Consider the following 17,790-nt stretch of genomic DNA (forward strand, 5'->3'; position numbering starts at 1 on the left):
CCATTGCCGACTTTATCAGGGAAATAAAATGACCTGATTCTAGAGTAGACTATGAACTTATTGTTTGTGTGCCTGATGTGCATGGTGCTCAATACATGGTGCCACCATTGTGAGTGTGGATCCAGTCAGTGGTGTAACGTGAACCCTGATTAAACCCCTACCTGAGCACATGGGTTTACGCTAGAAAGGACAACGGAATAGAGACGGCTGCACATCTAGCGAGATGCTTTTGTTAAAGTAACCACTGTTTAAATTTTCCTCTATATACAAAAACATACTGTAACAATACATATGCAGCATGAAGTGGCACAGTGCATTGTAAATAAACATGCTGATGACTAAGTAAACCTGTGCTTTGCTTTACATGGCACCCATTCTGCAACTCCGCCAATTTGCTATTCTATGCTGTCTGCTATAATAGGCACGACTGAATTTTCATGAAAGGTCTTCAAAGCGTCATATTTGCCACCATAGCCACGGCCACTCACCGAGGCAGGAGTAGAGGAAGCTGGCAACCAAGGCAAGCAGTGCCAGGGTGGTGAGGTCACCGAGGGAGGCTGCGATGGGCGTGGCCACATTGTCCGGGTTCACGTGGCACTTGCGCGAACCGATCACCACGCCGATCATGACCAGGCCCAGTGCCAGGCTGGCCACGCTGGCCGTCAGCAGGCTGCTGGCGCACAGCAGCAGCGCGTGCCGCCAGTTGAACACTCCCTCGGGTATCCAGCCCATCACCATGGCAAACAGTGAGGCAAGAAAGCCCACCACTGTTGCCTGGCACTGCAACCCAGGCAACATAAAATCTCACTGAAGTGAACCACGAGGTGCCTTTTAAGGGACCTCTCAACGGGCTCCGTGGCAAACTTTGGTTAATCACAGCAAGCTCTTTGGAGTCGTACGGGGAGAGTTTTACCAAGGTAATTTTCAAATCTGTTTATTATTGGACATGTGAGAAAAACACGAACTGTTATGCTGTCATGCCTCCAGGAGGTAAGTTTCACTGCCACAGCCTACGGCCTTCCCTTTTTGGATCGGCTAGTGTCAACAAGCTGCCTTGCAGTCTCTCCATGGTAAGAGGAGAGGAATATATTTTTTCTCTCTCTTTCAATTTGGCTTCTCAGTGCACCTTGCAGTGGTGGCAAGGTGGAGAACCAAAGCCACGTGCCTTGTGTTCAGCGACTGTTTACGGACGTACCACCAGCTAAACACTCCTCGACTCCAACTCGGCCATGGAAGCTCCAAGACGTGCCCCTGACACGGGCATTCATGCCTCTCGTCTTTCACTCTTTCTCAAAGCATGACTACCATGAAAGGAAAGGTGCATGGCCTTCTGTTTTAAGGGGGGGGACACTGTTCTTAAATTTTTGTTTAATTCTTGATTGATTTTGATGAAAATTACTGAGTTTATGCATATTTGTGCGCCAGTTTTAAATATGCAATCATTTTTCCGGTACAACATCTAGTTCTTGAAATACAAGATATATTATGTGACTTGTTGGGGGCAATGTTGTTCCTGAATTGAGAGAGTTACGAAGTGAATCAGCATATCACAACAATCTAGAATGGGAACTGTATGCAGTAGAACAAGAATGGATGCTCCAAACCCATTTGAGCAGGAGTTATCTTGTGCGGAAAATTTGAGAGTGAGTCGATGTTATGCTGGGATTTCGCTCACGGATGTTCAACATACCATACCTTTTGTTCAAGCGGGTTTAGAACATCCATCCTTGTTTTGCTGCAAACAGTTCTCATTCCAGAGTATTGTGATATGCTGATTTACTTTGTAACTGTCACAGTTAAAAAAACATCTGGCTCCCAATAAGGCACATGAAATGTTTGACATTTTAAAAGCTACATAGTATTATACAGTAGACTCTCAGTAAAAGGAAATCTCTTAACCCACTGAGGGTCGAATTTTTTCGAGAAATCCAGTCCAAAAATGTGTAATTTTTTTATTGCTGAAATAAAATCTTCAGACGATTCTAATTAAGAAAAAATTGTCTAAAATTTTTTTTCATGACCGTAAAGTGACAAAAAATCATTTTTGTTGTTAGATACACATGGTTTATTCGTAGTAAAATCAAGCAAAATCCCGAAAAAACACTTAGCAGTCTTTTATAAATATAAATTATGCATTGTATTAAACATAGCTCACAGACATACAAAATTAGGTGCACCAGAGTACTTTTCCGGTTAAAAATGTTCGTGCTCTAACACTAAAAACTTTTCAGCGTGTGATATTTGAAGCGTGGCTCGGCGCGCATGCGTTTCAGATGTCGCTCCTTGATCGTCATCGGAGTCTCAACTCGTCAAAAAATCCTCATATGACAAACTGAAATCCAATGAATCAGATTCTGATTTGGCACTTGGGGAATAGTCCGCATCGGAAGAATCGCTGCTCGACTCACCGGCAGCAGAGCAATCGGCGCGTTTCCATAGCGTAAGCGAACCGCGTCAGTGAGTGCACGGAAGAAAACTCTATGGTTGTGCGCCCGTCCGGAAAGCAAAACGAGTGAAAAATCTACAGTAATCCTTCGCCTTATCGCCAACAAGACGTAGTTAGATTTTCCGAGGCCCCAAAGCAGGGAATGCAATCACGGCGGTGTCGTTTGTGTAATTTAGCGCCGCACGGAAACAGATGTAATTGCGCCCCGGGGAGCAATAAACGAGAGAATAACAAGCGGTCACCCTTTGAGAGATTAGAAACCAAACAGCCATCAGTTTCACGGGCACAAGAAGCGAAAACCACCCGAAGGACGAAACCGAAACCAGCCAGACCGCGTGCGCGCGTTCTGATGCGCAATTGAAAGCCGCCGCGCTTCTTTGGAAAGCAAAAGAAAAAAAAAAATACGGAGAGACATCGGTGCATGAAAAAAATTACACATATTCCCCAAGCGTGGCAGCACATTCCAAGCAAGAGAAATGGAAGAAGGCGCGCGTTTGAAACCAACCACGCGTTGGGCGCGCTCGGTTGCGCAAGCGACAGTCTGCACGCGGTGCCCCGTTTTGCGAAGCATAAAAAAAGCAACAACGGAGAGACATCGGAGCATGAAAAAATTCCACGTATTCCCGAAGCGTGGCAGCACATGCAAAGCAAGAGAAATGCTCGAAAAAGGCGCGCACTTTAAACCAGCTGCACCACGAATGCGGTCAGATGGGCAAGCGATAGCCGGCGCGCCGTTTTGGGAAGCAAAAAAAAAAAAATACAATGGAGAGACATCGGCGCAAGAAAAAAATTCCACGTATTCCCGAAGTGTGGCAGCACAGGCTAAGCAAGAGAAATGATCGAAAAAGGCGCGCGTTTTAAAAATAAACGCTATGCCATACATGTACGGCGAAAACCCTCAAGGGGTTAAACTGAATCGCTGCTTAAAAGAACTGCTCCTACTATGATAGGTTTCGTACCTGAATAATGCAACCCGTTTCATCTCTCAGAAACAGAACTCCCGTTAAATGGAACATATTTTCTTGGTCCCTTCAGGTTCCATTTATGGAGAGCCTACTGTACTAGAAAAATAATTGCAAATTTGAAAGCGGCACACAAATATGAACAAACTTCGCACGTTGCACCAATATTCTTCAAGAACTAAAAAAAAAAAGCGTTTTGAAGTGTCATGTCCAGTTTAAATTTTGACCCATTCTGCACCCCACAAGCGTTTCATCATTTACAGACACGATCGCCCCAGACAGATCTATGCACTGCACTTGTTTCTTTGCAATGCCCAAACCTGTTGAGGGGCCCTTGAAACCTGCCGGGCTGGCTTTTCTGCAGCGCACAACTGCCAAAAGTGTAATGGCCAGTCCATTGACTATTAACATGCACCTTGCTGTTGTTCCTGCTTGGTGCACTGAACAATATGTGAATGACAGTTCAAAACCAAGAACAGCGCACTAACTGCACAGTAAATGTCACTGAAATAATATGCTGGCCATTGTTCCTGCATTTCAGAAGATATCTTGACAAGTGTCCGTTCTGACAAGTGTTTCCTCTCGACAACAGTGCATGTCGCATGCTTATAGAAAGAGGACACAAATAACTGTGCAATGACTCATCTGAAGAAAGGCCACGACAATGCCTTCAATCAAAGGCAGCACACAGTGCCTATGCTCTCTATGTATACAATAACTTTCAGATAGTTGCAGACACCTGTTAGCTATCTGCCATATCCTAGTCAATGCAAGTGGTAAAAAGCATTGGAAACTTCACAGCTCATCAAGCAGAACTCAGTTTTCTTAATGGTACGCCCCATCTTTTCAGCTGTTATCAACATAACTCCTACATTTAATTGCACACAGCCAGCAGCCCATGCACGATTTCACATTGCAGGTATAACAACACACACCTAAAACAATGCGTGTTTAAGTCCGTTTCTCTGGTACTGCCTGCAATATAGTGAGCACTCCAGTCAAATTCCTTCAAGAAAACATGAAAGGTCAAATACTTACGGTCGTTGTCTGTTTTCTGCATCAAGCCTAAGTAGACGAACAATGTGGAAAAAGGCTAACCAGCGAAATGAAACAGGACTATAGCCTGAATCGGAGAGTCGCTTTTCAGTGGCAGAGGCATCCCCGATGCTTAAACAGCAGCTACGTATCACCTCAAGCACTTAAATGTCGAGAGGTCACCTTTATTCACTAGTATAATTCATATATAAATAGAATGCATTACAAAGCATTCATTCGCACCAGCTCGCCCAGCTTTCAATCTAATTGCAATGTATATCACTACAACTTTCTACAGCAGCATGTGACGGACCATGAACTAGCACTCAGCATCACTTCGCTTTTTTTTATATCACTGTCGGTGGTCTGTGACCATCTTAAGCACTGTTGTGCTAAATGACAGGGGCTGCAATGCTTTCTTTGTTATTCAGTGAGGCCCTTCAACTGCAACAAAAGGCAACGACCTCCACATCCCAGACAGTTAGCATGCAGGACAAGGTTCAAACGTGGGGAAGACGGATGTTTGCTACAGAATTGCCATAATTCTTGCAAAAATATCGAGCACACCAGCTACTCAACTAAACATCCCATTCCTCTTAATGGGAAAGGCCTGACCTGATCCTTACACTGGAAACCACATCAGTTTCCCTCCATATGCAGCCAAGCCACGCCAGCAGCTGTATACCAGCTAAATAAGTGCACTCACAAATACTGTGTTCTCTCGCATATAACTGGCATCCCCCGCTAAAGCTCACGAAAATATTTAGAACAAGACCTCCACGTATAAGCCGCACATTTCAACCACGGAAGTTAACTTTACGCATTGACAGAAACGACCCCACTAACTATGGTCGAAGATTGCAAGAACTTTATTTTTCACTCGGCTTCAGACTGAATATTTTTCATGCAAGGCACGTAGTGCAGGTAGAGGTGCACCTACCTGAAGCAACGCAAGGTTCCCCGTGGCCATCCTCCACTGCTCAGTCGAGGTGTCCATCTTTCCCAAGTTAGCCTGCAGGAGGATAGAAATCATGCTGCTTCCCTCTAGATTTACTTATTGATTGATTGACTGAATAGCTGACTGACTCTATTTATGATTCGAAAGCAACATGACTTACTCAGGACCCTGTGAACAAGGACTCAGCATAATTCAAGGCCACTTGGCATTCTATAGTGTGCATACAAAATTAAGCACATGTAGTAAAGCAAGGTACAGTGCTCATTGAAAGACGTGTGTCCATTTAAGGCTAAGTAATGCACACACTACTTTCATTTCCACCATCTTTAGTTCATGTTACATCGGTGTATTATTGGCACGTACACTTACATCGGAGCTAACATTGGAGCTAAATCAACTGAACGAGTTCATTGAAAGAGCAGATGGTTTTCCTGTGAGCAGCTGGGATTATTGCGGCCCCTGGCAGGGCAGATCTCAACGACTCGCTTCGTTCTGCGTGGCCTCCAAGATGTGCTTTGGCAGTGTGACAAAACACAGAATTAACCCGAGAAATACACCAGGGCACATGAACACCCAGGTGCAAGTGCCACTACCAGACACCTAAGTCAAAGGTTAGCCCTTCTGACACGCTGTGTACACAATTGTGTAGTACACCACTTATTTTTGCTATTTGTATCATCTAGGGGCTAAGAAAGATATACATCGAGCTTTGGATGAACTGAACCTCCTGCACAATCAATTTGTCTTCATTCAACTTCATCTTGCAGTGTACTGTTGCATATGATCACGTTGCTGAAGGCATTACCACGTTCGACGACTGTTCGACGTGCCACTTCCTGCGAGCCATGTGAAAAGTATATAATTTTCCTTTGCTCAAAATGGACATAACTAAAAATTAACTTTCACTATATTTCTAGCGTGAGATTTCATTCTACTTATGCCCAAAAAGATCATCAATGACTTCAGGATAAATAGATATTTAATTACAACTTAATTAGGATTTGTAATTACAACACTCATAAATTAACATATTATGACATTATTTTTGTTGCAGTACACTATCGAGTGCCTTGAAATAACGTTGTATCAATATGACACAATTACAGACAGTTCTTCATAGGTGGCGTCTGAAAGGGGTTCGGGGTGCCTCTAATTTTTTTTAAAGCTGTGGTAATTGCTAAAGGAAACAGTGTTGGCAAACCGCCAGTCATCCCTCCTGAAACCTGCTCAAATCCTGTACCTGGTATGTACAGGAGGTGATGCGCATTGTTAACCTCTGTCACTGTTCCTCCCATATTCGTGTTTGCAAGTGTGCTTTAGCAGCGCAGTTCTGTGATCACATGGGCAGACATACTTATATTGTATGACGCCATTTACACCAGTGGCTCACACAAGTCTGCGACTGACAACTAGGGTAGCTATTCACAACAACAGATAATCAAGACTGCAACTTGCCTTTGATCACACTTGCGATCACTTTTCTTAGCATACGTTTCTTGCATTGTCACCTCTAGGGCAACCATGGCAACGTAAATTAACCTACAGTGCATTGCCACGGGTAATCAAACGTCACACTCCTGTGCCACTGATTGGTTCAGCAGCTTTGTTAGTCATGTCACAGCTGGAGAATCAATCAGTGAGCATGGTCGCTTTACAACCAAAGCAACCTTGCAACTATTGCAACCAGTCATTTTGAAACCGACTTGGTTGGAAGACCTCTGCCGGTCCCTGGTGTTCGTGCATAGAGTTTCCTACAATAATTACTACAGCAAACTCTGGCGCTAGTGTCTATGGGAACTGCAAAGCATGACGCTTCAGCCAGTGTGTGAATGATGGGAAGTACACGGATTTGTCTAAACTTCGTTCTTTCGGCTCCGCTTGGCCCCGCGTCGCCTGCATCCACTTTTTTGCAAGACGAAGTTCAGCAAAAGTCAGCAGTTCCACTTCACCACTTTTTTACTTTTTTAGGCTCGCCAATTCAAATCTGGTCAGGAAGTTCACAACGGTCTATTTTTTTATCCGAAACGAACGCCAAAACACAGCAATAAACAAAGCCACAAGTGCATTCGAAGCGGTAAGCACAAAGATTAGGCAAATCTGTGTACTACCCATCATTCCCATGGTGGCTGAACGATCGCAGCGCCAGAGTCCCCTCTAGTTAATTATAGGAAACTCTATGTGTTCATGCACCATGTATGTGTGGCTATCAAAATGAAGCATAGTTGGCAGCCAGTGCTTCTCTTAGTTGTTTCCCCACAGTCCCTTCTCCCCTGTCACTCTGCATGCTTCGTTCAAAAGGTGCTGGATGTCATCAATTCACCCACCTGTGTTGAGAGACGCGAGGCTAGTGTCATCTCCAGATTTCCCTTGAGCCCCAGAAGCGCCGGCACAAGGATGAACAGCTCGGACACTTTCTGGAACACCTTCCAGTGCTGCAAGCAAGCAGAGGGATACTCTAAGCACAGCATTGCTTAATGTGACGCTAAAGCGAAGCATTACAGAGCTTAGAGAGATAAAATGTTGTGCGAGAGCTCTACCGTAGTCCATTAATCACAGGTTCCCTATTAGAAGCAATAGTAGGTCGAAGTTTCATATTTTGAATTTGGCACCAAAAACCCAGCGCCTGAATGCCAGCATGACGCCACGAATTTCAAAGCCGTTTATTTTTCATATTTTGGCCATAGTGGCTCAGTAAAATTTCCTGAAACTTTGTATATTATGTCACTGGCTCCCCTAGATTATAATGCAACTCATTTTTAGCAATAAGTATGCAGGCCCTGGCAGACAGCGTCATAATTCATGACGTCAAGGCAAGTTGGTACAGAAAGTACAAGGTGGCATCACCATGGGTATTTTTGCCTCACGTTTTTTCTGGCTCATCAAGTTTCCTTTCGTGGCAAGAGCTGTGTTTCTGGTAGTACTGTGTAAAGGTAATTTACTTATATAAAAGAAGTCCATTTTCCCTTCTGTGCACCTTTGAAGGAAATTTAAAGAATTGGGCAAGTTGGCTGATACTTTGGGGGTACTATCATAGCAAAAATACACAAACATGGAAAATACTAGGGAAGAGGGCACTAAACGAGCTGATGGCAGAAGAGTAGACTGTGCTTCTTTCCGATTTTACAATGTTAATGCCCAACCATTAGAAGCGTCATTGAGAGCAAAAAGCACAGGAGAAGTGTTCACGAGTTCGCAGTGTGCAATAGCAGTAAGCTGTAACATTAAAAAACAAAAAAGACAGAAATAAAACAAACAAAAAAAACTAGAGACCATTCCACTTTGTGAAGGTGCAAGACCTCCTTTGGAAGCCATCTAAGGGATATGTAAGGGTAAGTTTTATTGTAAACTCCGGGCTTCCTTAGAACGCTGTTTTCGGGCGGCATCAGAATTTCACGTTTTTTCTAGAGTTCGTCAACATGACAGCACCTTAAGCCTCCGCTTGAGAGCACATGGCAAAACGCACGTGATTGTGTCTTCTTTCTAGGGTTTCTCAGCATCTTGGGTGGCCCGAAAGAGCGTATGGTGAAATGCATGTTTTGCACAAAATTTTCGCTAAAGCCAGAATTTTTCTGATGTGTGCAATTCTCCATGTCACAAACACATCTATACAAGGAAGAAAACAGAGGGAGATAGGACACAGTTCGTGCCATTTTTTTCCACGTGAAGAGGATGAAAGGTGGGGGCATCCTGCGAAGTCAGGCATGTCAAAAGTGCGCAGCAGCTACATAGTGATAAGAACAGTTAGAAATTATTGGATATTAGATGCAAGGCTTAAGCCTCACAGTGAGATTTTAAGCCTTGCAGAAGGCTGAAGTCTCACTGTTAGTCTCACTTAAGCCACTGAAGAAACCCTAATAATTTTTTTATGTGCGCTTGTCTGCCAAAGAAACCAGCCTGAACTTTTATTCGCACTGGAGAGCTGCCCTCCATCGTCTGTGGAAGTACAGTTAATAGCAGGATTGGCGCATACAACTGAACATCTCGATTTAGCTGGAGAAACCTGCTTCTACATGGCAAAAAAAGAAGGCAAGTGCATGAAACATGCTGACGTGGGTTACCTATCGGTTGACTGCAAGATTGCTTTTGTCGTGCAGATAAAAGAAAAACAAAAATCAACTTTTGCACATTGGCTGCAGGCATTGTTTTCAAAAAGCAGGGACTAGATTCCAACTCCGAAATGCTGAGAGCACAACTGAAAAGCTACAAGTGGCTTGGCAAATGCCTCCGATACACTTAGGAACACAATTCCAGTTCGACTTGTGCGTTCGAGTGCTTTGAAGGCATAGGCCAGAATTGATAATCGAAAAAAAAAAGAAGTTCTTATACAAAAAACAGCTTATTCTCCAAAGGAACAGTCTCCACCGCATAATAGGCAAGAGAAAATAATGCACTGGTTTCCAATTGATAGCCTTTACCAGCATGCTGGACCGCCCAAACGTGCATCTATTGTGTGGGAGTTCAGCTGTGGTAAAGGCTACTGAATCGGAACAATACATTTTCTCTCGCTGGAGGTAACCCAGACGACGTAATTGTGCTCACGCTCCCTCTCTAGGAGGGCAACACACAAAGGAAGACACATAATCCATGCACAAGAGTTCAGGGTCGAAAAACGGCCTTGCAGAGCAAATGACTTTAAATTCTGCCACTGTTCATTATTTTTCGCGAGCAACAAAATCTCCTCGCAAGGAATACAGACAGCACAATGAATTACCTAAGCACCAGTATCACTAATTTGCATTCCCATGCATCAGACCAACATACCTCCACAGCCACATTTTCCAGTAGTGTAGGACAAACTTTGTGAGGAAAAATGAGCACAAGGTAGCATTACAACAAAACAAAAAAATTAGCGTACCTTGCAGTGGAGGCGCAATGCTAAAGAGACAGCAGAGCTGATGGTCACCTAGGTAGTCCTGGATGCTGCTGTTTTGCTAAGTTTTGCAAATTTTTTTCTTTCTTTCTTCATCTTTCTTTCTTTTTCTCTCTTTTTTTTGCGTATGTCTTTCTTTACCTCTGTTTATTTCTATTTCTTTCTTTCTCTCTCTCTCTCTATTTCATTCTCTTTCTCCGTTTTTCTTTCTTTCTCAATCCTCAGTTTCTTTCTCTCTCTCTCTGTATTTGTCACTTCTCTTTCTATATCTTTCTACAGCTCTCTATTTCTTTCTCTTTGATCTTCTCCCTTTCTCTCCTTTATGTCTTTCATTCTCTCTATTTCTTTCTCTTTCTTTATATGCCTCACTATCTCGCCTCCTCCTCACCCTCGCATTTGTCCTTTTCACTCTCACTTCCCTTTCTCACCCTCTTGCTATACTAGAGAAGGCTACGCTATGCTTGGCTAGCATGCCTGGATAGCCGGGTGGTCAAGACGCTCACCTTCGGTTTGTGGGTACGCAAGTTCGAATCTCGCCTCGCGAAGAATTTTTTTCCCTAGAATATCTCTCTTCCTCTATCTTTAGTTCTTTTTCTTTATCTCTCTATGTCTTTCTCTCTCTCTGTACTCATCGTCTCACCCATCACAGTTGTTGCATCCCGCGCCGGAACAAACGGCACATGTGTTTCGACAGCAAAGCATAAGATGAAGACGATGAGGAAAAAGAGGACAAAGAGAGTGCATGCCGGTCTCGCGGAGCAGGTGCAGCGCAGCTGTGGCATTAGCGACTGCTAGGCATAACAAGGCGCTCCAAAGGTTTTTTTTTTGCACACACCAAAGATTTTACGGCCTGCTTAAACACCTTCGCTGTTACAACTTAAGAAAAAAGGTGCAGGAATCAACAGACTGGCCACTGGATGCATTATTCCTTACTCCTCTCTTAACCCTTTGAGTGTTCCTGCCGTATATGTACGGTGGCGGTTTTCTGTTCAGCAAGGTCTTTGCCGTATGGGTATGTTTTCGACTCTCCGTTTGAAATTTCGGGCCGTAATGACGATGCATGCTCACTAGGAAGTGCTGCCACCTCATAGGACTTACAAGAAGCTTTTGAAATGATTGTGCCACCTTCTTGCGGAGATGAACACAACTGATTTCTAGCTTCAGCACCCCGTGCAGTCTGCGGCAACGCCAATGGGCAATGCCCTTTCGTGGTTTCAGTTTTGCCGCTTGATCGCAACGAAGGCACGTGGAACTTGTTTTTTATCTTTATTAGCGCTCCCGTGCAGGGGCGGTGGGTGTTTATTTCCATCTTTATTGACGCTGCTATTAGCTTGTTTATCACTGACGCTCACGCGGTACTCTCGCTCTCCTTGTTTACCGAGTTTACTCTGCTCAAGACAGCCGCACGCAGAGAAGATGCCGTGTGTGTGCCAACACAACTCGTCACTACAAGAGGAGAGTGGATATGCGTTTTATGTGTGCAGACTACAATAAGGTGCTGTGCGTAGACCCGTGTTTCAAGGAATACCACGCCCTGAAATACAAATAAACATTTTGCAGTTCTGAGTGATGGTGACACCAAAATACTGTTTCCGATTTTTTTTTACAATTTGTCCCCAAGTTTACCCATTTCGTACATTCAACATCCACAATAAAGTAATTTGACCATCCAGGAAAGTTTTTTCCCAAAAAATATTTTAACTCAAAGGGTTAAGTCTATGTTTTCTTGTCATGCTACATTTGTTGCTCAGTCTTCAAGTAACTTGACCAGAAACAAATTTTGCAAAACAGAACACAAAAAGGGCGGATGATCGCACAGTTTTGACAATAATTGTGGGGATTTTATGTCCCAAAACCGCGATGCGATTATGAGGGACACCATAGTGGAGAGTTCTGGAAATTTCGACCAGCTGTGTTTTTAACATGCACCTAAATCTACGTACACGGGCCTCTAGCAGTTCGCCTCCATTGAAATGTGGCCACCAGCGCTGGGATTTGATCCTGCGGCCTTCGGGTCATCAGTGGAGCACCATAACCACACGACCACCGTGGCGGGTAACGCACAGGTTTGTTGGAAGTTGGCACCTAGTGCTTGTTCGATTGCTACACTTGTTAATTAAGTTTGCACTAAACTAGTATTTCAATATGGCATGCCAACAAGCCCACATCCCAACCCTGTCAATGTTACCGTCTTGAATTATTTACGTCTCTTGCATTAAGAATGTAGTCAGGACAGTGCAAATCTCACCTGTATGACGTCCAGTACCAGTCCCGCACCGACCGTGCCGAAGCCGGCGATGAGGAATGGCACGAACACCTGTACGGCCACTGACCAGAGGGACTCGGGGGTGTCGTCCACAACAGTGCCGGCCCTGTCATTCTTGGCACCGTCCTTGCTTAGCCGCCGGGACAGTAGCGGCTCCTTGTCCACAACCATCACCTCCTCGTCGGCCGTCCAGTCCCCCTCCCCGCCGGACTCGACGTCGCTGCGGCGGGCCGAAGACGACGAGGCCAGGTCATCCAGTGGCTGGCTTTCCTTCGCCACTTTGTCGCCTGTTAGCCGGGGCACCATCCTGTGCCTCAGTCCTTTCGGGCTATGCGACGGCGCATGGCCGGTCGGGGAAACAGAGCCCATCGCGAGAGCGAGGGCATCGGCACGTTACTCCTGGAGAGGACAGACAACAAGCAGGGGACAGGGGATCAGCACGCTTCAAAATGCGCAATGTGCAACGTGAGCTGGAAGCTAGGTTGTCGTTAAGTACTGTCAAGTTGCTGACAAGTCCTAGTAACCCCACCAGTACGTGGACATTTATTGTAAGCTCGCCAAGAGGTCTTCTTGTGGCCTGAACATTATCTAAACATGTCATGCATGGACAGCATCCTTTTCTTTTACATTCAACATCATCATCATCAGCCTGTCTTATGTTCACTGCAGGACGGAAGCCTCTCCCAATGATCTCCAACCCAACCTGTCCTGCGCTAGCTGATTTCATTTTATGCTTCCAAATTCTTAATTTAATCGTTGCTCTACCTAAACTTTGGACATCCCTATCCACACTTCCCATCTCGTGGTATCCTTTCCGATGTTCTAACTGACCATCTGTTGTCTGTCCTCCTCATAACATGACCTGCCCAGGTCCATCTTTTTTTTCCTCTTGAAGGGGTAAGGAACCACCCATCGGACTTGGTGAAGAAATACATGCTGCGGAAAGCAGACACTGCTACCAACAGCTCAGCCAAAACTCGCAGTTGTGTGCAGCAAGGAGAGTTTAGAAGTGTAGCGCGAAGTTGCCATTTTCTCAGGAGCCCTCTTTTCATAGAGAGGCCTGTGCTCACTCTCTTCGGAGCTGCAAGGGCCTGATGTTTCATGTCAAACAACTGTGTGCTACTGGACAATAGCCGAAATAAATCACGAGCAGCGTTTGGATCAGGTGCACTTCTTGCTATAGGGTGCCACCACGCGCAGGCGCCGTGCTCCATAGTCAGCTAACCTTACACAGTAGCCACACTAACGTGCGCATGAATCACACGGGGAGAGAGCCATCACGTTTCATCATGTGCACTCAAGGTCATGACGCATGCTGGCATAACTTCTTTTCCCCGTGCCATCCCTCCCTGTGCAGCTTCCAGCGCACTCCTTCCGTAAACCATCCATAAAGCAGCAACCCTCCATAAAGCATCAAGAGGGCAAAGAAGAGTAGTTGATAAAGGAGACGGACAAAACGAATTCGGCAGGCCCAACTAGATGCCAACTGGTGGCGATGGCACTGCTTTGGGGAGGCCTGGTACAGGCAGGTACTTCGTTGCCTACAAACTGTGTAGTCCTCAAAACAATGTGAAAGAATATCACTGATTATGAAATCATTTTTTCTTTTTGCTTTACATAATGACAGTGTGTGACATATGTATAACGTTAAGCGCAGTACTGAATTGACGAGGACGGGACAGGGAGCGACACACACACAAGCGCTATATTTTTTTTTAAGACACATGTAAAAAGGGTAAACATGTAAACAGGGTGTGTTGGGTAAGAACACAAATAATGATCACCGAGACAAAAAATGCTGTAAGCATACACATTTAACAGCACAAGCCATGCATATAAAAGCCGCTCAGCGTACATTCAGTCTTTCTTCTAATTCACAAGTGACAGACAAGTGTAAACACTTGTTTGTCACAACATGAAAATGCCTTGTTCACAACATGAAAATGGAGAAGATATGCCACACATGTGGTTAAAACTATTCACTGTGTTAAGCTGTTCAACAATCCATATTGTGAAGACATGCAATAACATGCATGTGAAATGAATTGCACGACTGCCTTTCCATTGCTTACGAAGTACATTTCTCTCAAAGTCTCATGCTCCCCCCCCCCCTCATGCCTTCTTCTGAAGAGAAATTGTGAGTACAAATAATTGGTAGTGTTTTAGATGCCAAAACCATAATATGATTATGAGGCATGCTGCAGTGGGGACTTCAGATTAATTCCAATCCCCAGGGTTTTTTTAATATGCACCCAAACCTAAGTAAATTGGTGTTCTTGCATTTTGGCCCCATTGAAATGTGGCTGTCATGGCAGGGAATCAAACCTGCACCCTCAAGCGTGGGTAAAAATGCTTTCCAAGGCTTACTCTGAGAAGTTCACATCACATACGCAGCCCCACAAACCTGGCAAACAGGAGGGAATGCGTTGTGCCCGTTGAAACGTTTTTACCCTCACATGCAGGGTCTAGAAAGGGTTAAGGCAAAGCTAATGAATGGGAACAATACCTTCATCTACTAGTTCATACTGTTTGAGTGACTTTATTTTCCACAAGTAGAGTCGCCCAAATCTTTAACTAGCGTGCGCTCGCAGCAATTTTTCCCTTTTGTCTTCGCCATGCGGCTGAATTAAGTTCCAAAAAGGGTGAGGGCAAATGCATGCCCACAAAGCACCACGCTCAGAAAGCAATTTTTTGCAACTTCGTTCCATCGTGTGGCGCTGACACACAGAAAAGTCGCCGCTGAACACGCTAGTTAAAGATTTGGGCGGCTGTACAAGTTGTGGTGAGGAAGACGGGATGAAAGCCGCGTCAATGGCAGCTTGACTAGCCCCGCCTCCCCACGCAACGTGGCGGCAAACGTGGCTGCTAGGAGGCATGGTGCATACATAAAATGGGTAGAATAACAAAGAGCACCAATTTTATATTGGAAAGAATATGCGTAGTGAGACAGGCAATCACCAGCAAACAGTATTTCCACTCAAGTACAGTCAGACCATAGTGTATGTGTTAGTGAATAATTTCAAATAATCTTTTTTTTGTTAAAACACGCAGCTGCTCTTCGGCCATTTTATATTTGTTTAGTACCCTTGACAGGCTGTTCTTCAGCATCTGAAAACTGTTGCGATTGGCAAACCACTTTGTAGTGCACCCGCCCCAACATGATGCTATCTGCCATCTATGTAACCCAAGAAGCAGTTCATTTTGGATATTCTATGCAAAATTTTTCTAGAGCTCGCAGACAAAGGAAAATGCCAGACACCAATTTATATTACAAAGAGGAAGATTTATAATGCCCCATGCCTTCCTTTATTATGGAAAAATAACGTAATTTTGTTTCGCTCTGCTGAAGCCAAAAATTTGTAAAATTATGGATTAGTACGTAGCTACAGCATTTGCATGCATTTGGAGCTATAGCATTTGTTGCTACAGAATTAGTATGTAGCTACAGCTACAACCAGCTAGTAGGTTGTCATCGAACTACAAGAACTTCGATAAAAAGCCTCTGCACAATGGTGCAAATACTGGTATGGAGTTTTACCTTGGCCACAAACGTACTACTGCTTACCCAATACCAAATCACCTGACAAGTGCACTGTAGCAACAATGCTGGTATGCATCATGTATACGTAGAGGACATAAAACTGAAATTACTTTTCATATTCTACTTATCTGCTGGCAGAAAGTGCTCGTTAGGAACATACCAACATGCAATCTTTTAACAATCTTTCTTCTACGAGAGAACACGGGCAGCCCAAAAACGTCTCGGATGTATTGTATAGTTGCACAAAGCTTCGCAGGATACCCTCAACTATTCTCACTATTGCAACTTATAGCTCTGATTACCTGACGATAAATAACAGTAAAAAAAATTTAGGGAGGCCTAAGAAAGGAACACAAATATGTCTAAGTGAAACAGAAAGGCAGTTCCGTATCAAACGATCACAGTGGACAAGTAAAAAACAAGACACAGGCTGCACCCCTAACAACTATGACAAGCATGAAGTATCGTCAACTTGCCTGTTAATGTAAGACAATAGAAAATTCAGTGCCTATGGAAAACAGCCTAAAATCGCTCGTTGGGATGCTCATTAGAAAAACTGAACATTTTGTATAACAATGTTTCCCTCATCCTCTTCCTAACATCTTTATGATGGCTCCTAATAATTTCCATTATTATAATGCAAACTCTATTTTGCTATTTTGCTAAGTAGTAAGCTGAATCTTTGCTACTGTATACTTCAGGCACACCAAGGTTATTTGTCCTGAAGATCGCCTAGAATGTAGGTGGAAATTTTGGGAAGGTGGCCAACCTCCTGTGCACACCCCACCGGCACTGCCCCTGCTGCTTTTTCCTTTTTGCAGCTTCTGTTAATTAAAGATGACAAAGGTGGTCATGACGTCCCCTGATGTTGTAACCAAAGTGGTAAATCTGCCATTTCAAGTTATGGGGATAGCTTTTGACATCGTAAGCCATGCACTTTTGACATGACCCCCATTCATTTTTATCCGTTGTTGACTGTACCCAGAGGACTCGTGGCGTGAATTGTGGAACCTAATCTAGCATCTATCATTGTAGGCATTGCAACACTTTATGAAGGGAGGGATGAACCACAAGCGCTTACTTCAACAGAACATTTATTGCGAGATGTGCATACATATATAGTGTTGTGCTACCTACAATGATGGATCATTTTCAAGTAGCCCGATCAAATTATCTGCTAATCTAGCAGTTTATGAAGCCATAAGGGGGACCCAATCACAATACATAGGACCATAACTTCTATATCATAGCTTTGGAAGCCCTGCATAGCAACATTGGCAAATGCTTAAAATGAATTGTAACTACATGTGGAATGTTTCATGACGAAACTGAACTGTGACACTTGTGATGAATTGGCAGAAATCAGAACAATGCATTGTAGTGCAGAGAAGCACTTCCATTTAACTGATGTTGAGGCATTCAGCGAGCACACATTACAGCTTGCTTCGGAACCAAAAGAAAAGCGGGTTGAAGCAACGCTGAAGGCAGATGACAATTGAAGCTACAAGGTTAGATTAACACTTGAGAATATGTAAGACTTCAGTATTATCGATAACAGTATTTTAGTAATCGAGATATATTAAGCACACAACTTTGAGACTCCGGTGGGACATTGTATAGTACTAGTCCAATGACCTAGCCCCTCCCCAGAATACCAACTATACTCATAGAAATAAGACTATGTCAGTAAGATGGAATAATATGCTAGCTCT

General features: G+C 44.1%; 1 protein-coding gene across 5 annotated transcripts in view; it reads right to left on the reverse strand.

Annotated features, from left to right (window-relative positions):
* LOC119395776 (solute carrier family 41 member 1) overlaps positions 1 to 17,790 on the reverse strand; it is a 61,398-nt gene that overhangs the window by 24,405 nt on the left and 19,203 nt on the right. For all 5 annotated transcript variants that reach the window (XM_037662785.2, XM_037662784.2, XM_037662783.2 and 2 more), the window contains 4 exons: positions 12,520 to 12,936; positions 7,726 to 7,833; positions 5,384 to 5,455; positions 489 to 780 (listed from right to left, as the gene is read on the reverse strand). In XM_037662785.2, coding sequence (XP_037518713.1) covers positions 489 to 780; positions 5,384 to 5,455; positions 7,726 to 7,833; positions 12,520 to 12,906 — 859 coding nt within the window. In that variant the 5' untranslated portion in view covers positions 12,907 to 12,936. The remainder of the gene's footprint in view (positions 1 to 488; positions 781 to 5,383; positions 5,456 to 7,725; positions 7,834 to 12,519; positions 12,937 to 17,790) is intronic.

Source organism: Rhipicephalus sanguineus, chromosome 6 (assembly GCF_013339695.2).
Source record: "Rhipicephalus sanguineus isolate Rsan-2018 chromosome 6, BIME_Rsan_1.4, whole genome shotgun sequence".
Lineage (NCBI taxonomy): Eukaryota > Metazoa > Arthropoda > Arachnida > Ixodida > Ixodidae > Rhipicephalus > Rhipicephalus sanguineus.